The sequence below is a fragment of the Syngnathus leptorhynchus genome, chromosome 20, assembly GCF_054491065.1.
Source record: "Syngnathus leptorhynchus isolate UIUO chromosome 20, UIUO_Slep, whole genome shotgun sequence".
Lineage (NCBI taxonomy): Eukaryota > Metazoa > Chordata > Actinopteri > Syngnathiformes > Syngnathidae > Syngnathus > Syngnathus leptorhynchus.
In genome coordinates, this window is record NC_141214.1 from 2,339,097 (window position 1) to 2,360,691 (window position 21,595).

At 47.2% G+C, this 21,595-nt stretch overlaps 2 protein-coding genes across 2 annotated transcripts; one reads left to right on the forward strand and one right to left on the reverse strand.

Annotated features, from left to right (window-relative positions):
* Positions 1-546: 546 nt before the first annotated feature.
* LOC147040790 (juxtaposed with another zinc finger protein 1) lies at positions 547-10,351 on the forward strand. Its single transcript, XM_085900173.1, has 5 exons — positions 547-922; positions 5,148-5,220; positions 5,780-5,976; positions 6,762-6,931; positions 7,315-10,351. Exons 1-5 carry the CDS (start codon positions 547-549, stop codon positions 7,489-7,491), a joined length of 993 nt encoding a protein of 330 aa, XP_085756299.1. The 3' UTR covers positions 7,492-10,351.
* On the reverse strand, positions 9,742-21,445 carry tax1bp1a (Tax1 (human T-cell leukemia virus type I) binding protein 1a). Its single transcript, XM_085900164.1, has 18 exons — positions 21,280-21,445; positions 20,415-20,628; positions 18,224-18,326; positions 17,664-17,854; positions 17,410-17,565; positions 15,491-15,639; positions 15,172-15,262; positions 14,919-15,104; positions 14,590-14,841; positions 14,326-14,517; positions 14,182-14,254; positions 13,331-13,761; positions 12,412-12,438; positions 12,209-12,337; positions 11,607-11,793; positions 11,310-11,527; positions 11,025-11,107; positions 9,742-10,952 (listed from the first exon to the last, which is right to left on the reverse strand). Exons 2-18 carry the CDS (start codon positions 20,601-20,603, stop codon positions 10,742-10,744), a joined length of 2,868 nt encoding a protein of 955 aa, XP_085756290.1. The 5' UTR covers positions 20,604-20,628; positions 21,280-21,445; the 3' UTR covers positions 9,742-10,741.
* Between the last annotated feature and the right edge of the window lie 150 nt (positions 21,446-21,595).

A 21,595-nucleotide genomic window follows, 5' to 3' on the forward strand; every position in this document is an offset into this window, starting at 1 on the left:
AGAGCAAGAGTGTGCTCCCAGCATGTCACGAGTGAGTTTGCTGAAGTCAGGTCAGTGGCCAGTGCTTTATGGCAGGCTGTTATAATGGTCAATTAACAGGCCCAACAGAGCCCGGTCGGCCCTGATCAGCCAACCTTGGTGATTTAAGAACATTCTCCTCTCTCTGGGAGCCACACACACACACAAAACCATAAACACATCCAAAGTGCTCTGAACTGAACAATTATAGGGTCACATTAATCAGTAAGCTTTGGAGATAGACCTGTGGTTGTTAACAGTGACTGATGCAAACTGCCATTTTTATATTGAAATCAATCACGCCAACAGAAATCCAAATCGGAATCATCTTTATTGGCCAAGAGGCAAGGTTTTGAAAAAAGAAAAAGGTGCACACGCCAGACTTGCTGCATTATTTCTTGATGCAATTTGGGGGTGAAATGCATGCATTGTGACGATCATGTGATAATGAATGCGGTTTGTTTTCCCGATTTCACACTTGCAAACAGGTAAGCAGGTCATGACGTAGCTGAGACAAGGCAGGCAGGCATGCATGCATGCATGCAGCCCCAACCCACCCCCACCCACCGCCGAGCTTGCCTCCCAGCTGCGTCCGCTGCCGTCCCGTCTGGCCGCCCCGGTGTCTGCTCCTCACTCTTCCCCGTTCCCTCCCCGAACCCGAAGCCCTCCCTACCAGCCTGCCTCCCTTGCTTCCAACGCCCCGTCTCCCGCAAGAACCCCATCCTTGCCCACCCACCCCCGTCCGGTGAACGAAGCAGCGCGCCCCCCACCACCACCGGTGAAAACAACATGACGGGCATCGCCGCCGCTTCCTTCTTCTCCAATTCCTGCAGGTTCGGAGGCTGCGGGCTGCAGTTCGAGTCTCTCGCCGAGCTCATCGTCCACATCGAGGACAATCACATCGGTGAGTCGGCCTCCGTGGGTGGGGAGGTTGGGGGGGGGGGCCGCAGGGTGCTAATTCGCTAGCCGCCGCTAGCCTAGCGCGCTAAAGCTGCAAGCCTGCAGACGCCGCTGCGTTGAGTGCAGCCTCCCTCTGGGATGTTTTTGCTTCCACTCGTATTCCGTTCGAAAAGGAACTAAGCATTGCTTCGTGGGCTGTATTTTCTATTTTCACTCGGGGGGCATATGAGTGTAATTGGCATCCTTAGCGGACAGCGGTTCACCAGCTAACATTTCAATGTTTACCACAGCGGGCCTGATGCGACTTGGCTTGTGTATTGAACGCGTCTGCTTCAGGTGTCGGAGCGCATGAATAAATCACAGCTTTCAAGTGCTTTGACGTGAGCTTGGTGTCACTTTAAAGTGACTTCAGCGCATTACTCATATTTTGGTTCTCCCCCCCCCCCCCCCCCCCCCCCCTTACACACGTCGCAACTTGTTGCACTCTTCATTTGAAGTTTGCCTGCAGCCTGCAAGTGACGTTTGTGTTCAGGCTTTCAATTTCATCCCAGTCATCCATTTTCTATACGATTGTCCTCTGTTGGGTTGGGTTGGGGGGGGAACTGGGGCCTATCCCATCTGAATTTGGGGATGGGCGTGGCAAAGTGACAAATACTGAACTGTCATTTTGCAGGGGTTTCAGATATCTTCAATTATCTATGCCTGCAGTATATAGCGTATGCTCTATCACTGGATGGCAGGTAGATACATTTGAAATGAGTTGAGATCTTCGTTTTAGACAAAAGCAGTGATTTTCCACCACCTTGTAGCATTCATAAGCTAGTACAGTACAGAATGGACCTTTTTAGGCCATTTACACTCGGACTTCTGCTATTTTCGGCAGGGCTAGGTCAGTGTGAGGTGAAGCAAATATTTTTGGGATCATCCTTAAATCCATTTTGGCACCACCGTACACAATCACGCACAACAAAGATGATTAGTGCTAATCACTATTCATGGTGTGTCTGAAGGAAGCGATGGATGACAGTGGGCGTAGACCGGAGAGCTCTAGGAGCCAGTCGCCATGGCAACTGGCAGCCTCTAAAAGGGGTCAGGGAGGCAGTGTGCCTCGGCGTCAACTCGGCCAACCTGCTGTCTCGTCTACAAAGAGCACGGCCTGGCCGTCGGTAGGGGCGAGGACACCCGATGTGATGTCACACCACTTTGGGGTCAGAACAGAGGACGTGTTTATGGGCCGGGAAGGAGTGGGGAGGGGGGTTGGCCGCACGTGTTGTGTGCCACTCATTCATCCATCCATCCCCTGTTAAAAGAATCACAGACTAGCTGTGGCCATTTCTATAGAACACATAAGTCGACATTAAATTAAAAAAAACAACAACGTTAATAAAGACGGTTGGAAATGCTCTCTTCGGTCGTTTTTATTTTTAAAATGACCAGCCGCTCCTCACTTTTAATGCATCTGGTCATCGGTGTCCTCCACAGGTACAGGTTTACAATATTTTCCGATATTAACTTTTTGAGAATAAAGCCTCATTGTGAGAGAGCATTTCATATCATAAGGAGTCAGGGACACTAAAACCTTTGAATAAAAAACAACAACATTCTTTTCAGGGTAGTCTAAATATTACGAGAGAGAAAGTCACAACATAATAAAAGTTAGAATGTTGTAGTGGCGTAAAGTCAGCGTATTAAAATTAATATCGACGCTTAGAGGTTGATGCCTGGCCGTTACCTCACATTTTCTTTGACAACACTGACCTCTTGTGGCCTCGGGTGGCATGTGCAACATTTGTCCCACCCCCTGCATTCATTCAAACACTAATCCTGCTGCTTCCGTGTGAGTAAACACCAATTGAACGTTTCCGTGGGAAAATCTCTTAATATGCGTCGACTACCTCATCCTACAAAAAAAAAAAAGATAGATAACATCTCAGCAATGACATAGCCATAGGAAGTTGTTTTCAGAGGACTGCGTTAATTTGTTGTCCCAATAAGTCAGGTCTGAGGAATGTGATGATGTCAGGCCGATCTGCCCGTGCGCACTTTTGTATGTCACCTACACACGCAGCAACCTGCCCAGCAACCTCAACAAGTACAGCAGCACAAAGAAGCCGAGTGCGGGTGAGATTGAAACAAGGAGAAAACACCCGGGGCCAAAGTAGGGAAATCCCAAACTTCTTTCTTCTCAATGAATCCACTGTGCAACTTGATGAACATGACGTCAAATATTGCCAGTACTTGCTTTTGTGCCCATTATCTGCCCTGCATCAGCAGTTACTGAGGCTTTGCAATAGTTACATATTATGTGAGGTCACACTCCCAAAATAACCTCACAGCAATCACAACCAAATCATTATTATATTTATAAAAAAGAAAAACATTTTAGAGGTAGAAGATATGTTTCACTAAGCGTGTAGTTGAATTTAGCAGAGATGGCCAGCAACAAGTTGTTACTCTCCTTTAAAAAACAAAACAAAGACAGTACTGTACAGTAAATTTTAAAAGGCCTTTTACTTTGTTTGCCCTAAAAGCTCAACTTTTGCATCCTCTTTAGGGAGGTGTGACATGGAGAAAAAAAAAAGGCTGTATACGTGAGTATGTGTTTCTACGTCCATGTGCCACACTATACTTCCTGAATGACCTGTGAGGGTGTAGTGGAGCAATTAGTGCACTGGCATCTCCAAAGCGGAACTGTGGAAGCTCTCTTTTCACGCCACGCACGCGAGCTCACACATCATCGCATGGCGGAAGTCGCCGGGCCCCCGAGTGCCACGCCGTGCACGGCGGCGTGTAATTACAGGGACGTTTACCTCTCGCTCTTTTTCGTTTTTTCTTTTTTTTTTTTGCTTTAACCCCTCCCACATTCCCAACTTCTTGGCCTCCATCCGGTTGCCTGCTGCTTGAGAAACATGTTAAAATGCGGTGTGTGGCTTAATTAGCAGCCTGCAAAACAAGATGTGCATTCTTGACCCGCTTCCAAAAAACGTGTATCGACACACACACGCACTCGCACGGTGTCACGAGTCAGCAGGGGGCAGTAGTGTGCCGCTGCTAAGACAGTAGTGGCCTTGAGGATCTGAGATGTTTCAGAACTGTCCTCACACGCATTCAGTCAACGGGGATCTCCGGGTGACCTGTGACCCCAATGAGGACAAGCGCTACAGAAAAATGAAGACACTCTTGTAGTTGTACATTGATTTGCAGCAATGTTCTGTCCACAACTGTACTTAGCTCCATTAATCACTGGAACGAGTCAAACATATTAGGAACAGCGCACACAGACGCAGCTCCCCTCCTGCCCGTCAGCTTCCTGTGCTGCCTGGGAGGCGAGCGGACGTCGTAAATGCGGCGCACATTTAACATGGCGACGTCTGCGCACCTGGCTCACCTCACAGACGGCGGCGTCTCCGCGTCAAACCATGTCGCTGGTTAACATACACTCTCACAATGGGTGAAAATCTAGAAGAAGAAAAAAAACAACTATTAGTACAGTAGCAGATTATGGTTGTGCGTTTCTTTTTTCCGGGTCTTGTTTTCTTGTTTCTCCTCGGTGTTGTCCATCCCTGTCGGACGTCTGCTTTCGTTTCAGATTACGAGGTGTGAAAGCCTGAAAACCAAAAATGGCCAGCACGCACAAACACACGCACACACACACACACGCATATTTGGGGAAAAGCTGCTAAAGTGTTTGGGGTGTGTTTTTGTTCACAGTTGCACTGATATGATCCAACTCCTTCATCCAATCCATCTGATAGCCATTACACGACATTGACTAGCACGCTATGGGCCGCTGCTGGTTCTTTGGATTCCTTTGAGTGTTTCCATGCTGAACGCTTGGTGGCGCTGGCACTTCACAGTAGCCCCCTATCGCAAGTCCCCCTCCTCCACTCGTTTCCCTGGGAGATTGGTCGGCAGACTTAATGGTGCTCCCCTCAGGCAGTGGAAGTCGCCCCGAAGAGCGAGCGTCTGGCTGTGTTTTAGCAATACACTGTATACATTCATCTCAGCGCCTCGGTGTCTCCAATACTCCCGTGCGAAATTCTTTTTTTTGCGACTCTCAAGACACAAAGTCTGGGAAGGCCCTCATGACACGTTCACAGAAGCCATCAAGGACACTCATGACCGTGTGCGACGTGTTGTCGGTTCGGCACCGCCATGACGCCTCCAATCATTTCTCAGGCCGGAAGAACCGATATGTCAGTTTGATTAACACGGAACTTCTGTTTCAGACACGGATCCTCGGGTCCTGGAGAAGCAGGAACAACAGCAGCCCACCTACTTGGCCCTCAGCTACATCAACAGGTACCGTCTTTAGGCGCTAGCGTTACGCCACCGGTGTGAATCTTGCCTTTGCGTGCGTTTGTTTAGCCGGGGGCCGTCTAAATGACGGATGCCTCCCCGTCGACAATGCCATGACTCATTCCAGAGCGGCAGAGAAAACCACAGAAGACATGAGACGCCTGACTCAGGACGACAGCTCATGTGGCTCTGTGTGTGTGTGTGTGTGTGTGTGTGTGTGTGTGTGTGTGTGTGTGTGTTTTTGTTTGTTCATAAGTGTGGCAAACCGCCCTCTTAAATCATTCCGAGCCGCAACGTGGAGAAATATGTCCAGAAGTGAAAGAGAGAGTTCTTTGTAGGTGGTGGGAGGATAATTGTTCAAGTTGTGAGCTTGTAAATGTCATCTGCAGTCTTGATGGTGGGATGTATTTTCACGGGCAGTTTGTCGAGCTTAATGAGATCTCGTCAAAATCAGCGGCTGTTAGTGAACGCTAACTAGTAGCGCAGCAGTCGTGATGTCATCTTCCGTGTCCAACCAATCGGACGAGATTTTGTCAATAACCGCCGTCGCATTCGTTGTCAGGTTCATGACGGACGCCGCGCGGCGGGAGCAGGAGACCATGAAGAAGAAGGTCACCCCCAAATTGTCGCTGTCCATCACGGGCGCCGTGTCGAGGAACAGCACGGCCACGCCCCCTCGCCACACCAGCGGCAACTTGACGCCGCCGGTCACGCCCCCCATCACTCCTTCCTCTTCCTTCCGCAGCAGCACGCCGACAGGTACGACAGGTGTGCGCGCTGTGTTTGACCGTTTGCTCAATAGCCTGCAAATCTTCATCGGCTGTCCATTATATTGCCCCCTAGTGGCCAAGATGCCCACACTAATGGGCATCATGATGCACAAAGTGTTTCACATTCTTTTGGGCCGTTTGAGCATCTAGTATTGTGTGGAAACTTTAGCTGGTCAACACAGTACTAGGATGAGCTCCATTTTCCCCGATTAGACAGCATGTGTGTGCGTGTTAAATATAGAGGCTCCTGCAGCGAGCAGACCAGTCAACACTCTTCTAATTACACAGCAGCTGTCACACTGCGTGTTCACATGGAGCCTCGTGTGTGTGTGTGTATGAATGTGCACAGCTCAGAAGCAGCCCAAATGGTTCCCTAAACGTAGTGTTAGGTCTGCATTTTTTACACACACATGTGCCAGGGTACCATCCATTTCCTCATGCTGAGGTGCAGCATTTCCTGTGTGATAGTGGGGGGGCCAGTGGGGGCATGTGTCTGTTGGTGTGTGCATGCATGTGAGTGGAAACTATTCTCCAGAGTACTTTTCCAGCCTGAGCAATGAGGATCACTCCCACTTAATGATCGCCTTCCAAGTGCCAATCCCTGCACTTTGACTCACAGTCGCAGGAGCTTTCAGACGTGGACAAGGAGTCTTTTTTTTTTTTTTTTTTTCTTCCCCGTGTGTGTGAGAGTATGTGGTCCACCAACACAAACTAGCATATGGCCTAACTCCATTTTTGTTTTCGCAATCTCACTATAGTCACGAATGATTACAGGTAGCGAGTACGACGAAGAAGAGGTGGACTACGAGGACTCGGACAGTGATGAGTCGTGGACCACTGAAAGCGCCATCAGCTCCGAGTCCATCCTCAGTTCCATGTGCATGAACGGCGGCGAGGAGAAGCCCTTTGCTTGTCCTGTGCCGGGCTGCAAGAAGAGATATAAGGTGAGGGAGCTGATCCCGTAAGGAAATGTCAAGTTGCCCCCCCAAAAAAAACAAATTATTCATAAGTAGAGGTCCCATCGCAATCTAAAAAGTTAGCAAAATGTTACTGAGGAGATTAGTCACCCTTGACGAGGCCTGATTTCACTAGCTAAGAATAGTGACGTTTTTACTGCGGCATTAAAGTCATTTCAATGTCACATTGACACGAGAACATGACAGAGCTCTTTATGAGTTGTCGACGTTTTTATGGACGTCTTCCCGATTGCTTCATGCCCGCTCTTTCAGATTTATGCTGATAAAAAAAAAACACACACACCAAAAAAACAGGTTCTGGTGCAGCCTTCCACGTGAAAGTGAGCACGCGTCATCTTCTCTGCTCTCAGAATGTGAACGGCATCAAGTACCACGCCAAGAATGGACACCGCGCGCAGATCCGCGTGAGGAAGCCGTTCAAGTGCCGCTGCGGCAAGAGCTACAAGACGTCGCAGGGCCTGAGGCACCACACCATCAACTTCCACCCGCCCGTCTCCACCGAGATTCTGCGCAAGATTCAAGGCTAGACCTACCTGCAAGGGCTGCTATCCCAAAATGCTACCCTTCAAAGTTCCTCACTAAAGTGCATGCTTTAAGTTCTTTCCACATGATTATTATTATTATTATTTGCCTTTTCTTTCCATCTTATATCACTCGTATTTCAAAAGTATATCTTTGTGTTATTTTTATTGTACATTTGCACATTTGGCATATGCTATCATTTGATTTCTATTTCGGTTTGACTTGCATAAGGTGCTAAAAGAAGTTGACAGGAAGTGAAGAGACAGGAAGCGCAACCAAGCTTCGCCACCCCCACACGACGGCAAAGTTACCCTCCGGTCTCCGATCCAAACCAGGAAGTGAGTGTGCTTCTTTTACTCTGTTTGCTGACTTTGGATCGGCAGCCTCAGGGGAACTTCTGGGGTTCTGCCCAAGTTATATTTGAAATAGATATATGCTATATAAACAGTAGATGCAGATGTAGTTGTATATATAAAAACTATACGCTTATTCACAAGCATATACACAGATAGTTACATTTTATTTGCAAGCTTTATTTTGTGTATTTTATTGTCAGTATTTTGACTTAAAAGTTTCATTGCATATATTTTTGTAATACTCCAGTTTATGTTTCACAAAAAGTTTTTTATGGCTTATTATGGAGCCCCAGACATGACACGTTTTTAAATTGTGGCCACAATATGCAATTATGCAAAGAGTTTAGCAAGTTGGAGTGAATTGAGGAGCTTCATTCAAGCACAAGTAGTGCTTTTACGCCATCTGAGTGCCAAGGAACTAGGGCTGCACAAGACTGGGAAAACTATTTGTCATGCTCAGTTCTTGCTAATCAATTTTAATTACCACAGATAGTTTTCAACTATTGGATGGAGATGCTGGTCAAATTTGTTTTTTTTTTGCCCCCCCCCAGGTTTGGCCACCAAAGAATAATTTTGTTGTGTCCAAAATTTAAATTCCAATTGAATTTTTGTCTGGGGCTCTGTAAACATTGGATTTTTCTCTTCTCATAATGAGCTCCATTTCTCTGACATGTCATTCCAGTTGCCAACATAGTTGTTTTGTTCTTTCTATGACGGTTGCCAACAGCTCTCCACTGCCAAACATCCATCATACCGTGTGCCTGATTGGGGTGGGAGGGGAGGGGAGGGGAGGGAAGGGAAGGGAAGGGGAGGGGATGAGGCAACGACAGGGCGGCCTATATTTGTGTCGCCAACCTTAGAAAAAAAACAAAAAAACAAGTGGGTGTACATTGAATGTTCTAATGCAGGAGTCGGGAACCAGATATGGCTCTTTTGGCGACGTTAAAAACGTTATTAAAAAGAAAAAAATCGTTGGTCTTAATTAAAATACATGCATTTAATTGTATTTAACCTTTTTTTTTTTTTTTTTAAACGGTATGGCTCTCTTGAGAAATTCTTTTTAAAAAATGGGCATTTATGGCTCTGTCTGCCAAAAAGGTTCCCGACCCCTGTTCTAATGCATGCACTCTGAAAGGTGATTTGTACTTTAAAAAACAAAAACAACAAAAAAAAAAGACGAGATTAGCAACTACAGCCTGTTCTGTGTGTTGTAGATGACAGCATTCCAGATGTGTGTGTCGCGAGTGTTTTTTTTTTTTTGCATTTCAAGACATCAGCCTAGAGTGTTATTGTGCCGTTTAGTGTGTGGATGTATCATTTATCTGTGCCAGGTCACTCCTGGGGAGCAGGAAAAGTGGTGGTGTTGCCTCCCCCCCCCCCCGATTTTGTTTCGCATTGCCTGTCGGGGTGGGGCGACATAAACCACTTGATCAATAAGACCATTGTGTTTGTGGTGGGTCAAGTGACATTTGCGCTCATTCGCCACTCTTCTTTTGTGCATTAAGAAAATTCCTCTCCGTGAACCAGAGCAGCTCTGTCATTACGGTTGTCATGGTAACAACTCCAAACAAGGACCATTAAAGCGAGCGGGACAGTATTAGACACGTCGAGTAAGGTCGGTGGGTGCAATCCACACATGGAGGAGTCCCATATTTACAATGTACAGTGAATGTATCACAACATGTCCGTTTGTTAAGTGCTTTTAAATTATATTTTCGTATGTAACGTGGACATAAGTGTTTTGTATTCGGGGAGGGATCTACTGTCTTTCTATAAACGAGAAGCTGCTTCGATGTAAACAGGTACTTGCCTGGAAAAAAATGCAAAAGTAAAGCCTGACCTGACAGTCAAGTTGTGTTTTCTTGAAAGAAAAAAAAAAAAAAAATGAAATCACGTGCGCCTGGATAAGTTCATTTATTCATTAAGTTTTTTTGTCATTCACACAGATACATACACACACACTGGCCTGGTGATTGGTGTGCAATTTTTAAAGCCTGAATAAACAACAGCGTCAGGTAATGCCAGCAACGATATGAAGCAACCATTCAACGTCTTTGATATCCAGATTAAGGTCCATGTACTACTACGACAATTATGTCTAGGTGATCACTTTAGGCTTAAACTGGATATCAACAATGTAGAATAAAAGCTCCAATGTTCTCCCATTAAGTGTCTTTTTCAGCTTCCTACCACCTGAACATAAAGCAGAAAAGTGCATGGCAGTCATCCATATGACCAAACCGAGGGCGGTTACAGTACACATCACACACATATTTCTATATGTACATTACATTCAGAATAATCATTTTATATGGCAGATACTTTGATTTAGATTTTTTTAACCTTTGATTCATTTCCCCCCCCCTTTCCTGAAGAAAAGCAGCGTTCTGGTTTGGAAGCGATCAAGTCTGTCATCACCTCACTTGAAATATGTTTTAATTTTTTTTTTTTTTTTACAGCCAATAGTTTTTACAATTATTGAAACAGTTATTAACACATACCAGTAATATCCACATGCACAACCAAAGGTGCTTCAGAGAAACAAAGATGAGCTTTATAACATAAAAGGATAAAGTGGAAGCAAAGCTTATTGTGTCTTGGAGTATGGGAAGCTGTTTGAGAATTTATTGTGTATCCTTGATAAATAGGCTACTAGTGCAAAACACTAGTTGGGTCTGGTAGGCTAGCTCAGAATTTAACTACTTAACTGCCATTAAGTGTAAAATGCGTACTAGTGATGAAAAAGAGCATACTAGTGCCACGTGGATGTCGAGGATATGGAATAAGAGCTCAAATAGCTTCGACATAACCTGTAACCTGCAAATAGTGCCGATGATTGTACACTTAACGACACAGCCGAACCTCTGACGGGCGTCGGGATGGGATCGGAGGAAGGGCATCACTCAATCTGATCAAAGTTGAGCACGTGGCCGTCAAAGTGTGTGAGGACGTGCCTCTCGAAGAGTTGCTGCTGGCAGTCGAGGGGGAACTGCTCGGAGCACACGGGGCACACCTTCCAGTGGCTCTCCACGTGCTGCTCGAAGCTGCTCTGCTCAAAGTGCGGCGGGAAGATCACCTCGCACAACGGGCAGCGCTTGTGGCTGTCGCCGCTGTTACAACGCCAAGGGGAATTGAGTTTCAATGTGGACAGGTGGGCCCGGTCATACAAATGTGTCAACTACCTGGAGTCGAAGCAGAAGCCTCTTCTTGTTTCACCAGGTCGGCCGGACTGATGGTCACAAGATGGCTGCGCCCCGTCGCCCGCCTACAACACACACAGCGAGACCAACCATGGAAGACTCCATGACTAAAACAGGTAGAGCAAACATTTCTCCCGTACAACCTAATATAACATTGAAATGCCAAAAGGAGTTTATAATTGCGTAGAAATGCCACGGGATGGCGCTAAAGCACTTAAACAGTTACCACAAAGCCATCAACTCCATACTTCAAATGAATGTTCTTACGTTCTGAGGTTCCTCGGGTGGGTTCTCCGCGTTCTCCGGGGGGCTGGTGCTGCGTGAAGGCTGGATGCAGACCACCTCTCTGTCCCAACCTGGCGCCGCCGGGCCGGGGTTCGGATTTGTGGGGGAGATCGGAGGGGCGCAGGGAGTGGCGCAAGGTGGGGCCTCGGGTGGAGGGCGGCTCAGTTGCTCCGGAGTTAGCGAGACGTCTCCTTCCTGATCTAGAAATAAATGTAAACAAATAAATGAATGATGATCTAGCCTGGCGTAGTGAACCGCAGTGCTAGCATGATACCACACCTTGCGTGGGGTCAGTGGCGTACGGGTTGCCAAACTGCAGCTCCGCGGGCCTCTGTGGTACCAATGGGGGCGGCGAAGGGTCCTGGGGGTAAGGCAGCGGGTACCGTAGCATCATGGGCCGCCTAACCTCAGCCCCTTCATCGTGGGCGTCCTGCTCCCTTTGCCGACTCAGGAGGAGATGCAATTCCTTCCAAGGGAGAAACCGACTTAGCCAAAGAACGTCAAGCGGCCCCAACTTTTATTTCCTTCGACACCGTTGCTGCCCTTTGTGATAATATGTGACGCGCTAGCATTAGTAGCCTACTCATTACTGTAATGGGTGTCACACTTGGGCTCCCCTCCCTTCACCGACCTCGCTGGATGACTTCATTAGTGCTCTGTTAGCAGGTTTAACATTTAAACCAGGGTTGGGAAGGTGAAACAGACACACCGCCTGGCATTTGCATGAAAGAATGCCACCGGGAAAGTAAGCAAGTCGAGAGAGATTAATTGGTGGGGAAGGACAGGGGAGAGGACGATGTGACTAAAGAGCACATGCTTGGGGACATACTTCAAACAAAAAAACAATGAGTCAAGAAAGTTCATTTCTTGCACGGGCCTACCTCATCGAGTCGCTCCTCACGTTTCAACTCCATCTCCTCGCTGATCCGCTGTGCCATCTGCCGCCAAACCTCAGCCCCTTCATCGCGGGCGTCTTGCCCCCTTTGCCGACTCAGGAGGAGATGCAATTCCTGCCAAGAGGGAAAATTCATTTCACCAAAGAACATCAAGCGGTCAAAACTTTCATTTCCGTCGACTCCATCACCTCGCTGATCCGCTCTGCCATCTGCACCTTAACACAAACACACACAGAAGAGGAAGTGAATAACTAGCAAAAGTGCATTTTAGTTCATCTAACGCGCCTGCGGGGAACCCGAAAGCAAACAATCCCTGATAACAGGAGTTTCATTGTTGATCTGCTATTGATCTCGGGCCGCCGAGAAACAGGACGGTAGTAAATCTGGGAGACACTGTGGGATAGTCCCATCGTCTCTCATTTCATCCCATTACTAAGATTCCAAATCCCCTCGGCTTCTCTCTCTGCTTCATGTCTGTCTGTCCGGCCGGCCCACTTTCCTAACTCTTGACTTGTGTTTGCTTTTTCCGCTCCCCCCCTGCCCCAATTCTCTTTCATCTCCTTTGGTGCACCCCCGCCCCACCTCCTCTCTGCGCTCTGAGGGATTTATGGTGCAGCATTAGAGGGTGAAGTTCAGGTGGGGAGTCAGCAGTACCGACTGTCTGTCTGTCTCTCTGGCTTCATCCCCTCTGTGCCTGATGTAAACAGTCGTAAAACATGGCGGTCGGCGGGCACCCCCCCCCCCCCCCCAGTTGGCCATTAAGAGACGCACAGGACACACTAGGCCCTCAACTCAGACAGGAGGTCCGATCAAAGACGGCCGGGTTGGGGTGGGGGCTTTTGCTTAGAGCGCCGATAAACAGGCCCGCTCTTAAGTCGTTATAGTCACATTAAGTCGGGCCGTTAAGGTGCAAGGTGTTCAGGTACTGAAAAACAGGCTCATTTGAACCTTTGAGACGTCAAACCTGAAATGGAGGCTTTTAACGATTGACAAAGCCATTTGTGTACCTTCACGAGATCTGACAGAGCAAAATGCTCCGTTTTGATTGACAACGTCAACATGGCTTTTGTGTTTCATTCTGTGGTTACAATTGGCAGTGGTGCTCACTCTAAATCGCTCCTCCTCATTGGCCAGACGTTGTTTGAGAGTCTCATTGATGGCGCACTGCTCCTTCCACTTCTCCTCCATCAACGCAAGCTCCTCCTCCACGGAGTTGCTGTGTTCCCCCTGGGCCGTTTCTTCTTCCCCTCTTCTCCTCTCCCCCTCCACCTCCTCCTCCTCCTCCTCCTCCTCCGGAGTCTGCTGGGCCTCGGCGTTCCCCTCGCCACCCGCCCACATTGTCTGGACCTCTACCCAGCTCGTCAGCCGCAGGCTGTCCTCCCTCCTCTCCTCTTCCAGGTCCGCCTCAGCGCTCCCCGTTGACTTTGCGGTCTGCTTCTCCTCAGTCTCTGTGCTGCTGTGTGTACATTCCAGGTTTTCCAGCTCAGAGCTGATTGTCAAGGTAGAGGCCTCTTGGAGGGCTCCTCCGGCAATACTTCCTGCAAAAAAAAAAAAAAAAAAAATTTAGGTGACGTGTCAATCCAATGTATTAATAGTAATTTATTTGTCATGATTTTCTTTTTTTTTTAGCCTTGCAGTTTATAAACATATTACAAAAACAACTTCCAACTTGAATTCCTCTTAACCAACACACAACAGCCTAACTATTTTCACATTGTTTGGCGTAGGCTAAAAACAAAAGAGCCAGCTGGAAGGCTGTCATCGAGCGTGTCAGACACAAGTTGTAATTTATCGGCACGTTGGAAGCTTTTGACACAAGGAATGCGCTTTCAAGTCGGTTACATATTTCCGAGGTTGCCTGACTTGACCTACGAGAAGATTATAGGACGTGATATTGTTGAACATTTCAATTGTGAATGCATTAAGGATTGTTTGTATGCGTTTATGTCAACTGGTACCTGCAGTGGGTGAATCAGGGCTTGGGGTCAGAGGCTCCGAGACCGTCTCGGTCGATGCGTTTCTCTTGTGCTCCTGTGCGTATGCAAATATGCGGCTGAGTAATGTTTGCCGAGTCTTTCTGGTTTCGCCGCGCCATCACTCACCGCGTGCGACTCGCTCGTGTTCAGTTTGGCCACCTGCCTGCGGAGCCGCTGGCACTCGCGGTATTTTTCCTTATAGTGCTCGGCGGCCATGTGGAGGCGCAGCTTCAGTTCCTCCACCTCCCTCTGCAGCTCGGCTTCCACCTCGGAGACGATCAATACGCTGGGTGCCAGCTCTCCGTTGGTCCCGACGCTCTGAAATGTTAAATATTTAAAAAGGGAATGTAGACTGAATACAACCAACGATACCAATTGTGATTTACAGACCACGTCCCTGTGCGCAGAGCTCTTCATACGGTCCAGTTGGCTTTCCATACGCTGGCACTCGGCTTGCGCTTCGGCCAGACTGGCGCGGAGCTTGTCGGCCTCCAGGCGGGCGCGATAAAGTTCGCTCATGGAGTGATCCCGGGCGCTGGCTGAATCACGGAGCTCCGAGGCCAGCAAGGCCGCTTGCTGGCGGGACGCGGCCAGCTGCTCCTCGGCCTGACGGAGTTGTTCGCGTAGACGTGCCAGCTCGGCCTGCAGAGAGAAGCAAGGTCATAAAAGTAAGGTGTTTTTTTTTTTTTTTTAATGTCTGTCATCATCTCTCATATGACCTTGTCCATTTTGAGTGTGAGCAATTCTTTCTCCAAAGTGTCCCGCTGGGCCACACAGCTCCTCAGCCTCTCCAGCTCCTCCTGGAACTGAGCGATGGTCACCTCCCGGTTGAGCTCCACGGCCTTCAGCATCTGCAGCTCGGCGCTTAGCTTGGTGTTCTCCAGCTCAGTGCTGCGCAGATAGGCCTGCGCGAGTGCTCGTTTATCAAAAGCTCAGAAGGACAACTCTTTTTTTTTTTCTTCTTCTTCTCACCTTGTAGCGCTCCCTCTCGTCTTTCTCGTTCTTTAGCTGGCTGTCCAGGTTGTCCCGTTCCGCTGTCAGCTTCTTCTGACGGTCACGCAGGCTAAAGAGGTAATTAGAGTCGAGGGCCAAAGTGAAGATGGGACCTTGCAAACCATCTGGCACAGAGCGCACTCCCTCCCTTGAAAATATGGCCTTCAATGACAAGCCTACTTCTCACGTGTGTTTCATTTGATTAAAAGGCAGTGACGAAAGCTTCAACATCTTCATTCAACACCCCCTTAGAAAGGAATGATGATTGATGGACACTTACGCACGTCCCGTCACTCACCAGTCCATCTCCGTCTCTTTCTGCAGGGCTCTCTGAGTGACTCCCAGCAGGTCCTCCTCAAGCTGGCGCACTCGATCCGTCGCCTCCGTCAGCCTCCTCCTCACCTCCTCGCGCTCCTCTGACATACACTGGGACGAGCGCAGGAGCTCCTGAGGAACAGAGACGTTGACAGGATACGATGACATCAGAATCGGCGGCATCCTTCGGCAGGCCGAAGGTAAATCTCACAAAATGCCAATGACTGAATGACAGATGGTTAGCGCTATGTTGCGTGGTAAATGACAGAATGTCACTTTTCTTCACGTGGTGCATCTCCTCGGGACGTGTTTGAACGTGTGCACCAATCAGTAGCAAAGAGCAGTAAATCAAGAGAAACTGAAATCAGATGTCACCAAATGAGAGCGCTTCCACATCCTCAATTGTAATTTATTGACACCGCAGGCATGCACACACAAAATTGTGCTAGTGAGGGACAAAAGAAAGGACTGTAACATCTAAAGTGGACATGCACACACTTCAAGCCCAGAGGCCATGACTCTTACGGGCTTGGCTCTGAAAATCATTGTATGATTTTTTTTTTTTTTTTTTATGGCTGCTGTTTGGGAAGCACTTTAGCAGTTCATAAAGACCTTATAAAAAGTGTAGTCATAAAATTAGCAGCCGAAAAAATGTACTTAGGATCTCATGTAAAACTCAAAAGGATATTTTCATCAGGGATGCCTACTGTAAAATAAATGTGTGTGTGTGTGTGTGTATTACCCCATAATTTAGTTTGCCCTTCATAAAAAACGCTACGACAAAAATCTAACTCAAAGCAGCTTTCTCACTTTGGACCTGCACCAGATATCGCCGCTAGAGGGCGTTAGCACACAAGACTCCAAGACGATAATAAAAATTACTATCACATCTTCCAGCAAAAACCACTTTGTCAAATTTGCCATTCATACTAATAGTAATCACGGAACCGTTTATGAGTTTGACAGGATATATTTTTAAATATTTTTTCTGCATACATGAATGGTGTTTGTACAGTCAATTGAGTCAATATGAATTTCAATTTACCATTTGAAATGAAAGTGAAACACAGACAGGCGGCAACAAACACCGAGAGAGCCATCGCGTGACTAAGGGGTGTTTGTCCCTCAGCTTGGGCCTAGCGGTTTTGCGGACTACCCTCCTCTCATTCCACACATGGCCGAAAAGGCTTTGCGAGCATAATGAGCGTTTGCGTAGGTGTGTGTGTGTGTGTGTGTGTGTGTGTGTGTGTGTGTGTGTGTGTGTGTGTGTGCACGCGTTGGGTAGCCCATTGGACCTAGATGTGCACGTTTGACGTCATGTTTGTTAACTCTGTGGTTGCGATGGCATCGTCCCTGACGCCAGATGCCCGGGAAATCGGAGTCGCCATTTCGTTCCAGCCCAGTGAGCCGGGTCGTTAAAGCCGCAGACAAAGACTGCCGCGCACACTAACACACACACACACACACACACACACACACACACACACACACACACACACACACACACGGTTAAACAGACGCACACATGCTGTAGCTAATTGTGTGTCTCTTGAGCTTGGATTCGGATTATTCTGAAATCTGCTGCCTTTGAAGAGTTCAGACCTGTGATCACTGGTGAGAAACCAGCTCGGGCAATATAATGTGTGTGTGTGTGTGTGTGTGTGTGTGTGTGTGTGTGTGTGTGTGTGTGTGTGTGTGTGTGTGTGTGTGTGTGTGTGTGTGTGTGTGTGTACACATGCACGGCTAAAAAAAGTATTCCACTTTGTCACCTTCATTCCTGCATAGGCCTTCTTGTTTGCGAGATATTTACAGCAGTTGTGCAAAAAGATTATGACTTTCCTTCCTCTCTGTGTTTTAGTTAAAAAATAAAAAGATTAAGCTAGATCAGTTGAAACATCTGACCTGGTTGTGCGTGCGCAGCAGGCAACACGTCTCCCTCTCCTGCTCCCGCTCCCGGGACAGTCGTTTCTGCTCCTCCTGGAGCTGCTGCTTTTCCTCCTGGAGGAGCCGCATGGCTTGTAGGAGCTCCCTGCGCTCCTGCTGCGCCTCCTCCACCCGCTGCCAAATAAATCATGTTGAGGGATGAAATATCGTTTTATTGTATGCCACTTTGTGGTGTGTGTGCTCAAGCATGGCTCAAATCTAAAAATCCCCACCTCCAGCAGGCCAGTCTTGGTGGTGACCACCAGTATGTCAGAATTGCTGTCATCTTCACTGACAGTCAGCAGTTCCTCATTGGGTGTGGCTGACCTGAACTGGAATGGTGTGCTGGCCCCTCTTATGTCACCGCCATGTGTCACGTAACAGAACTGGTAAAATTCCCCATCAGACTTGGGAACGTAATAACCTGGAAGATAGAACAATGGACGTCGCAGACAGAAGAAGTCAAAAGAAAATGCTCATTTCGGGCCTCCCACACTTTGAATGGTAGAGATGTTAAGTGCAGGAAATCCGTCTGCAAACGACTTTGAACTGACTAGTGACACACCGCAGCATGCGCTCATATTTTCATTGTGTAATATTGGACCGTTCCAGGGACAGTAAAACCAGTTTGCAGGCCCTTCCCGTGTGTGTGGTTTCAGAGGCGCTTAGGTCCCAGGCCGCCATTTGCGGTTATGTTTCCTTATTAAATAAAAGTGCTGCTTTTTATACGCGTCATAAATTTGTGAAGTTCCTTCAGAGAAGCCCCAAGTCGGCACACTGGCTTAAATTGTACCTTGAAACACCACAGTCCTGTGCACTGTACTTCCTGGTTCATATTTTTCAGGCATGGGGGACCACAGGAAGGTGTAGTAATCCCGAGCTGTGCTCCAGCCAACCTGAGGACACGTACAAAAGCATGCATGGAGGCGTGGGTCGTGAGGTGAGTCAGCATTGCTCAGGGTGAATGTCAAATTTTTTTTTCCGTGAGCAGATGATAAAGCTCAACTTCCTCCTTTGTCATAAACCCGTTGCTCCCAAAAGACACGTGCCGTAATTGTGGCACGGCTGATAACCACTTTGTTACATGTGAAGAAAAAATGTAGCAACACAAGAGTTTGGCACTTGGATGGCAGTTAGTGGCTACGCAAGTGGAACATGTCACGAAACGTGTGTGATGGCAGCGTCGGAGCTTCACACGTCGCTCGGAAACTCGAAATGGACTTAACACGGCCGGTATGTTTCTTAAGCAGAACACGAGGCTGTGTCCTTTTCTATCTCGGCCCACCGTGGCCTCCCGCCAGCTCGGCTTGCCCGCTCACGCGTGTTTGCGGAACGGCAAAGAGACATAAATAATTTTGCTAATTGCAGAGTGAAGGTGACTGACGTTGGCTTTGGTATGGTGCGGCATTCCGAGCACAGCAGTGATGTTATAAAATAATCACAGGCACGGTGACTATCAATCATTCAGGCAAGGTGTGAGCGAACAGCGCGATGACACCTAAATTATACTCTAGCGTGGCGGGTTTCTCCCTGCTCACCCAACAAACATGCCACGACCCAAAATCCTCCACGGGGCTTTTTAGACAGCTGTTGGCTTTGGCACATTTCAACTAAATCAACATTTGAACAGACAAATATATTTAAAGGGTTTATGGGGGAAAATGACTTGAAGACAAAAGTTGACAAATGTGTACAAATGCTGCTGGTGTTTACTGTCAATATACACACGTAGGGAGGTTATGACCACTTTCCGCCACTAGGAGGCATCGGTGCACAAGTGAATGAAAGCAAGTGAGTTTGTGCAGTGAGTCATCCATCCCCTGTATCCTGGCAGCTTCCACTCTCTCTCTTTCTCACTGAAACTGACGTGAATTGTATAACGCTGATCGAATAGAATAGTGTAAGACAGGGGTGTCCAAACTTTTTGCAAGAAGGGCCAGATTTGATAAAGTGAAGGGGCCCGGGGGCCAGTAGTTTTTTCGGACACAACTACAATTTCATCCAAATAAACACTGTTATAAAACAAATTTCATTCTCCCAATTGTCTTTATTTTTTAAATGACAAAATAACCAAATATAAGCCACTCAGGCAGACGTGAACAACTCTAAAAACACAAATTCTGCCTTTCATTCATATCTGAAGAGTCCGATAACATTGAACAAACTGTATGAAATACCTTAAATTTACTTGAGTTTAAAATTATTTTCGCCTCATGAACATTTTAAACAGGAGTTATAAGTAATACATAAAATACGATAACATTGAACAAACTGTATGAAATACCTTAAATTTACATGAGTTTAAAATTATTTTCGCCTCATGAACATTTCCCACAGGGTTCACGCAGTCGGTTCGCGCGTACCCTTTTTACAACGGGTTTATTTCCGCATTTGACTTGCGCATGCTCCGCATAGCAGGACAGCTGGAGTCATGTTCTCGCTGTGAAATCACGCTGGGTCGCGCGAGATTACATTTCTGCGGCATAAATATAAAATAGCTTTTGTACGTGTGTATTAAAGCGCTGGTCAACAATGGCGGCGGGCCACATACTAAAGATTTTATCACAGAGGCTGCGGGCCTGATGAAATTTGACCACGGGCCGCAATTGGCCCGCGGGCCGGACTTTGGACATGGCGAAACAGACATCAGACGTATTCTCCAACATGAGGACCTAACCATCAAACGCGTTTAATTAGCAGGGATTACGACAAGCCATTTTCCAATCGACTTTTTCCAAATAAACTTTATGCTGTTTTAATTGTGCCGGTTGATTTGAAGTCGACGTCTTAAAACAACAATAAAATGTTTGGCTTTTGACTTTACGGGGACGTTTCATTTCTTACTTTGCATTTCCTGTTAATTGGGGCTAAGATTGTATAGGCACGATACAAGAGTAAACGGGAGGGAGGGTGGCGAGGAGGACACTTTTGAAAAACACAAATGGATAAAGATGTTGTGGGTCTGACTCAGCATAGGATTTTACCTTAAAGATGCCAACCCAGTCTTTAGGGTGAGGTGTGATGTAAGGGGTGAGAGTGTAGCGACACTCTAGAGGTGCCTGAGGGAGGAAACTTTTGCCAACATTCTGGAAGATGACGTGGGCAAAGTTGGACGTCTCCATGATACTGACGCTGCTGCCAGGTGAGGAATCCACCACCTGGAACGAGGACATTGTATCTGCTGCTCACTTCATTTGTCTGTGAAGGAAACAAAGCAAAAGACCAGGGTGAATATCAACTGTGGCTTTCGCCTTCATAAGCAGCCCTCCTGAAGACCACCAAAACTGTGATATGACCCAAAATGAAAGAAAGTTGGAGAAGGCTCTGCACATCATATACAAAGGTACACGATGTCATGCACAAGATAAAAGGACATTTGCTTTATTGTACACTCAAGATGGTTGCACCGATTAACTGAGTGTTTTTCCAATGCATGATTCATGACAAATCTAGAAATTACATGCAGTATTGACGAGTTAATATTTGCTCCTGTCATCTTCAGAATGATTAGAAGGCAAGAAGTACAGGTAAAAACAAAAAGCTGAGGTAAACAAATGCGAAGTTACAATCATCATTTGCTGCAAGACCTAATACCCAACCCAGAAACCTTGTTATTGTGGCTGTGCACACTGCAATACGTGTCCTCAACCTTTGAGGATCATCCGATCTTGACAAAGTACGCAAGCGTCTCATCGTTGCTAAGCAGCTAACGTTAGCCTTGGAACAGGCCATGTCGTGTCAAGTCATTATCTTGCAAAACATTGCACTCGTGACGAAGCATGCACACACAGGGAATAGCTCAACCGACAACATCACGGGTGCCAAAACGGCTGCAAAATTAAACGGTACCCATTTTAAAGAACTCCGAGTGTGAAAAGAGGGATTAATTTGCACGTAGATCGTTGTTTTGGCCCCTGTCCTGTCTGCGATGTTGTGAAAGCGCAGACGATGATGATGATGATGCGCCGCTTCCTGAAAGCAAACCACTGACAACTTCCGGGGATGAGGAGGCGACTACGGATGCTGAGCCTGAAAAAAAGATTGATAAAACGGACAAAAGCATCAATCGAAAGGCATTTTCTGTTCTCATTCTTCATTTTGATCCACCCTAAAACAGATTCATAAAGTTGAGGATTACGCACGTTAGAAGGGTATATATATCCGT

Bases quoted from the DNA above. Each gene is read 5' to 3' on its own strand.
- tax1bp1a (XM_085900164.1), bottom strand. From the start codon at position 20,603: ATGTCCTCGTTCCAGGTGGTGGATTCCTCACCTGGCAGCAGCGTCAGT. The intron at 15,105-15,171 runs GTGAGAAGAAGA...GCACTCGCGCAG, and splicing joins ACGAGAGGGAGCGCTACAAG to GCCTATCTGCGCAGCACTGA. The intron at 14,842-14,918 runs GTCATATGAGAG...TTCTCTCTGCAG, and splicing joins TCACACTCAAAATGGACAAG to GCCGAGCTGGCACGTCTACG.
- LOC147040790 (XM_085900173.1), top strand. From the start codon at position 547: ATGCATGCATGCATGCAGCCCCAACCCACCCCCACCCACCGCCGAGCT. The intron at 923-5,147 runs GTGAGTCGGCCT...CTTCTGTTTCAG, and splicing joins CATCGAGGACAATCACATCG to ACACGGATCCTCGGGTCCTG. The intron at 6,932-7,314 runs GTGAGGGAGCTG...CTCTGCTCTCAG, and splicing joins GCTGCAAGAAGAGATATAAG to AATGTGAACGGCATCAAGTA.